General features: G+C 45.3%; 1 protein-coding gene across 2 annotated transcripts; it reads left to right on the forward strand.

The window, feature by feature from the left end:
• Positions 1–266: 266 nt before the first annotated feature.
• LOC147605596 (uncharacterized) lies at positions 267–3,306 on the forward strand. 2 transcript variants are annotated; one of them, XM_086793680.1, is made up of 3 exons: positions 280–495; positions 1,111–2,087; positions 2,181–3,306. In XM_086793680.1, the coding sequence occupies exons 2-3, from the start codon at positions 1,113–1,115 to the stop codon at positions 3,183–3,185; spliced, it is 1,980 nt and encodes a 659-aa protein (XP_086649806.1). In that variant the 5' UTR covers positions 280–495; positions 1,111–1,112; the 3' UTR covers positions 3,186–3,306. The 2 variants fall into 2 exon arrangements, with proteins under 2 accessions (XP_086649807.1, XP_086649806.1); XM_086793681.1 differs by having other exon boundaries at positions 267–495; positions 1,111–3,306.
• The last annotated feature ends 2,501 nt before the right edge of the window (positions 3,307–5,807 follow it).

Raw genomic sequence — 5,807 nt, forward strand, 5'->3', positions numbered from 1 at the left:
AATAAAAAAACGGGCCACCTTTTATACGAGCAATGAAACGATTAAGGGAAGATTCCAGACGTAACCTGACTCAGCCTAAAGTTACGCTCACATTATTAATTAACTGAGACTAAGGTTGCCTTTGGCTCAACTAATTAGTTAATGTGCAAACAAAATTTTGGTCCCATATTATTATTATGCAAGTGTAACATTTTAATAATTTTATCGGCCTGATTAATTTGCTTAGCTGTAATTTTCTGCTTTTTGATTCACCCTCCCCCCCCCCCACCAAAAGCACGCACCCAGGCTGTCGCACGCACATACGAGGTCCTCCCACACGCGCCCACATCACCACACCCCTCACGAGCGAGAGAGGCGACCCAGACCCAGGAGAGGGAAAGCCTTTTGCCATAACCAGGTTATCCTCGCAGAGAAAATCTCTTCCCTTCGCTGCTCGGACCCTGACGCAGAAAGCCCTCAGAGGAAAAACGACTTGCAGACGGCCAGACTCTGACGGTAAGACAACTCTTACCCCTTCTCTCGCCTCTTTCCGTTTCCCCAACAGTGTTTTTCATGGCCATCGATCATGCCTTTGCGTCCTTATTCTTCAAAGGGACTGTGGTTTTACCGCCATGGATGATGTGCTCGCTCACTTTGCGTTTATCTGAGTCAAGGGTTTCACTGGATCTTGTTTCTGCCGGCCGCAACAGGGCTTTGGCGGGAAACCCTAGAACGCCGCTTTTGGCCTAGATCTTTGATGATTGTAATTCATGACCTCGTTGACCCTTGTTGATCTGGTTAGACCTTTGTGTAAATTATCTCGGTGCCGCTCTGCAGAAAGTGGCAGAAAGGTTTCTGATCTTCGTTTCATGCTCGGCATCAAAGGAACATTATGATTTATTGTGAGCACATCATGTAGTATGGAGCCATTTACATGTCTCGCCATGTCCAAGAAGGATATAGCAAGACATGTTCATTTTTTTTCAACTCTTTCAAGGCGGTAGATATGTCTTGCCATATTCAGAATGAATAGCTCAACAACAAAAACATAAACCTTGTTATGTTACATACTTACTGAAATTTCCTTTTGCCCCAATACACACACCATTGACATTGAACTTTGGGCTGCAGTGATGTCGCCATCAAAGCAGAAGTCAAACGAGAGACAGACTGCACGGGATCGGAAAGCTTCAGCTCGGCAGGTGGCCAGTGGTGGTACTGGTGCCAACGCTTACAATCCTCTCCATCAGACATTCCATACGCTAGAGTCTGTTTCTACAGATACTGGAGCAGGATATTTCAATGGAAGATTCAAATCCCTAGACGTCGATGATAATGCCAGTTCAAATGGAGGCGGTGCAGAGTTGGAGTGCATGTCTAATAATGGTAGCTATTCGGGTGAATCTGAGGACCAGAATGGGAAGGAGAAACATGGACTTGGAAAATCAGGGAGTCAATCTGGAGTCGTAGGTGGTGCTGATAAGCGCGACAAAGTTCGAGGAAAAAATGAACGCAAACATCAGAGACAGAAGGAACGAAGAGCACAAGAGCTGAGAGATAAGTGCACTGGTTATCTCATGTCACGAAAGCTTGAAGCTCTTTCACAGCAGCTGGTGGCAATGGGGTTCTCTCAAGAACGGGCTACCATGGCCCTCATTTTTAATGACGGGCATGTTGAACAGTCTGTATCATGGCTTCTTGAGGGCGGTGAAGGTCAGGTACATGAAGATTGGAATACAGGTGGTAATCCGAAAATAGACATATCTGAGGAGCTTGGACACATTCTTGAAATAGAGAAGAAGTACAAGTTTTCAAGGCCTGACATTGAAAGAGCTATTGTTTCATGTGAAGGAGATCTAGATAAGGCTCTTGAATGTTTACGAGCCCATAATCGGAGTACTTCTCCAAGTCGTGAAGATGGGCACAAGCTCCAAGGTGGTTCAAAAGATTCACTTGTGATTCCAAAAGAAGAACCTCCGGCTTCAGTACCAGCCATGCCGCATTATCCAGGAGTTACTCAACCAAGAAGCAATGGTGTATTACAACCTGCTTATCAAGTCAGAAGGGATGAGAGAGTGACAGCTCATTCTACTGAAGGGAGGTTGCAGGTTAGTTCCATAAACTCGCATGCTCCTCCAGATGGATTGACTAAAAGTTCTACTCATTCCAGGAGACTCTCAAACTCCTCGCCTGATTTGCAGAGCTCATTGCAACCTGCAGAGAGGAGGGGTTATGCCCAAGGGGCAAGACTACCACCTGTTTCTATGAAAACTTCTCCTCCTTATGTTTCCCATTATGCACCTGTTTCCAAAACTGAGACTGGCCTCATATTTGGAGTTGGTGGATCAGATCCCAAGGTGGTCCCTGTGTCTGCCAAAGATTCTGTTTTGTATCCATCTTTGAAAGAGCCAGTAATCATGGGACAAACACATCCACTTAAGCGCACGAGCTCCCAACCGACTGTGGCCTTGAGGAATTACCCTGTATCTTCTTCACCTGCCTTTTCTCCATCCAGTTGGAGTCATGGCTTCATGGATATGGGGTCTCCCTCAAGTGTTCTTTATGTCAATGCGACACATGGAGATGCGGGGTTGATGGGAATAAATGCAGCCAAGAAGTCAGTGGAGAGTTTGGACTTAGGGTCTTCAGACATGCAAGGGCATTACAATCCGTTTTGCTCCATAAAATCGGAGTCTCTAGCCTCTCAGTCGAACTGGCTGGGGAATGGGTTGTCAGATCAAATTTTACTTGCTCCTTTATCAAACTCCGCAACACATTCTAGGAGCTCTTCAGGGACTTCCTATGGACTCTTTACTGGTTGGGGTGCTGGGCTGTCTCATTCCTATGTGGATTGGAGCACTGGCCCAATGCCAAATTGTGATTACAGAAATATTGATTGGAGTATGAATGTGTCACCAACCACCATGCGGGGACTGTCAAGCAGTTTGAATTCTTTAACGCTGCAAGAGAAAGGCAGTTACCAGTGGAACTCTGCAGAGGAGGGGGGATTTCAAAGAGGACAAGGAGCTACAAGCTTTATGACAGAGTCAACTAATGGTGTTTGGAAGGTAGGCCCATCTGGAGCTGGAGTGCAGGAAATTATTTCCAGTGAGTCAGGAAATACAACAGCCCATGAGTGGACGTCACCCTTTGGAGGGAAGGATCTGTTTAATCTTCCTCAGGCAGTTCCTTCACCATCATTGTAGGCAGATTTCATGGCGGTTTTAGGCTTGCCTCTTTTTATAATGGGAGCATTCTGCAATGTAAACATTTCGTGCTTGCATCTGGCATTTATTGGTGGCTATATAGAAATAAGCAGTTCCTTTATGAGTTCTCTTTTTCAATATATAAGCATCTTAGAATGGTGGTGGTGTGTTACGCTGCTGTTTTGAATTGAAATTAGTGCTTTTGATTATCATGAATGCATGTTGTTAACTCATTGTACAGAGTCATAGTGTATTACACATATGACAGCATTAGATGTATGGATCATTTGTTTTATTAAATTGATTAACTCGCTTTTTGGATTATGGATTCTGGTGGCTGGAGAAGAATTCAGCTACCTCTGGCTGAATGTCTGCGTACAGAGTATGAGAAGTTTTGGAGTCAATTGTGTTTGCTGGGTTGTTTTACAGATTGGTTTACAGGTCCTGCCTCTTGCAGTAGACAGCAATTGTAAGTTAACATTAAAGGCACTTGCAGAACTGACCAGGTTGGCCAGATCAACCTAGTTGTGGGCCTGGTGGGCAGGCTGCTGGTTACTTATGTGTAAGGGTTGTGTGTACTAGAAGCATTGATGTAGACATGGAACATGCATATGAGGGCTGATTGCACGTGACAGCCCCTCCTGAACAGAGGGTTGAAGACATCCCTGTGAGGTCAGAATTGCCAATTTTGATTATGTTTCGTCAATGGGAACAAGAACTGATCCTTCCTGTGTCTCTGGTAACAGCATGTGTGAAAATCTGCTTGTGACCCATGTCCATTGTGTGGTCACAATGGGGGTCGATCCCCAGTCCACAGGCCACCAGGCAATGCGGACAGGCAACTGGACACACAGGACAGGCAAGGTAGCCACGTGGGCAGGTCATGGACAGGCAGTGGAGGACATGCAGACAGATCGCGGACAGGTCGGTCAGCAGTCAGGTTGCTGGTCAAGCAGGCAGACTAGCATAAAAAACACAAATGGCCCTATAAGTAGACGTTGCCCCTTCTCTCATTATTCATCTTCGGGCAGGTCATTTGCAGGTCAGGCTGCTGGTCAACCAGGTGGACTACCATAAAGGACACAAAATGGCCCTATAAATAGATGTCACCACTTGCTCATTATTCATCTTCAAGCATTCAGTCTTCTACAGCAGTTGAGCAGCCAGAGCAGTGGCCAATTGTGTATATGAAGGCGCAGTTCAGCAGGAGATTTCCAGAGCGATTGAGGGAAATCAGGGTTCTCCATCAACTTGGGCACTTCTATTGCATTGCTGATTGTTTGTATTTCCTAGACAGCTTTTGTTTTGGTTGTGTAAGCGAGCTTGGGTTCTTGGGAGTTACAGCAGAGCTGGCAGAGAACCTTGTGTGTGATTGTGTGCCGGTTCTCTCTCTTTGTTTACACTCTCTAGATTTGGTATCAGAGCCTAGGGCTCTTGCAAAATAATATTTTCAAATATCCCAATCAGTAGAGCCTAGTTAGGTTTGAGAAATGTTTTTTTAAAGAGTATCCTGTGCTATTACCTCTTTCCATCATGTCTTCAGATGAGCGGATGGTGGCCTTGGTTGAGATGTTGGTACTGTCATCATCTCAGGGCACTCAATACTAAACTGTAGCCAATTACTCGAGGGCAAAAATTGCATTATCTGCATCAGAACTTACATCATTTGTATCCTCTTGTAAATGATGTATCCTCTTGTACCATCCTTGTGTGACCCCTATCTAGCAGACACCCTGCGAAGATGAAGCAAAATATGGTATCACTTAAGACTCTGGCATCTAGCTCACCGCCCAACCATAGAGCAATTCAGGCTCTATGGTTGATGAAGTCACATAGACTCTGGCATCTAGCTCACCACCCAACCATAGAGCAATTCAGGCTTACCCCTGATCATGGAGGTTAGCAGCATTTGAGACATGGCTCCATGTGCGAAGTTTTAGCGTCACATACTACGAGGACACCTCCCTTTGCTATATGCACAGAGTTGTCTCATGGGCTTTGAGTCCAGGTCTGAGGGGCTCTCTCAAACTCACTCTACAGTCACTTATATGGGACCCCTATAATCTAGGATAAATAGTCTCTCTCATAAGTACCACTGACCTCCTCGTCCTAGGTCAACCTAACCTGAAGTTAGATATGTTAACCCTGCATGGGACTTGGGATGTAACATACTTCCACCCTTGAGAACCATTGTCCTCAGCAATGAATCCGGGGAAGTAACTCTTCAGACTCCGCATTGACTCCCATGTTAGACTGTGCTTTTCACTTGAGGAAAGTACTCATAATAGATGGTATGCTGAGGCCGTCTAGTATGTTGATCTAGAACCCAACTCACGTTCCATATGAATATAGCTAGCCTTGTCCTCGAGGATAGGGATAATCTCATGACCTTCACCTAGACGTTCTTTCAAACGATCGACTTGAAACATAGTGTGAATCTTGATTCTAGGAGGTAGTGTCAACAGGTAAGCTACGTTACTTATCTTCTTTGTGACTTGATAAGGATCACAACACCGAGAAGACAACTTGTACTGCTTGGAAGTCCTCATCGTCTTAAGTCCTTTGGGACTTTAAGGTACACCCACGTGCCCTTATGTAAGACTCTCAAGGTCCGTTGTTGGT

The sequence above is a fragment of the Cibotium barometz genome, chromosome 59 (genome assembly GCF_041138505.1).
Source record: "Cibotium barometz isolate CiBa-2024 chromosome 59, ASM4113850v1, whole genome shotgun sequence".
Lineage (NCBI taxonomy): Eukaryota > Viridiplantae > Streptophyta > Polypodiopsida > Cyatheales > Cibotiaceae > Cibotium > Cibotium barometz.

What these genes read in the sequence shown, in the direction of transcription:
- LOC147605596 (XM_086793681.1), top strand. Translation starts at nt 1,113, where the DNA reads ATGTCGCCATCAAAGCAGAAGTCAAACGAGAGACAGACTGCACGGGAT.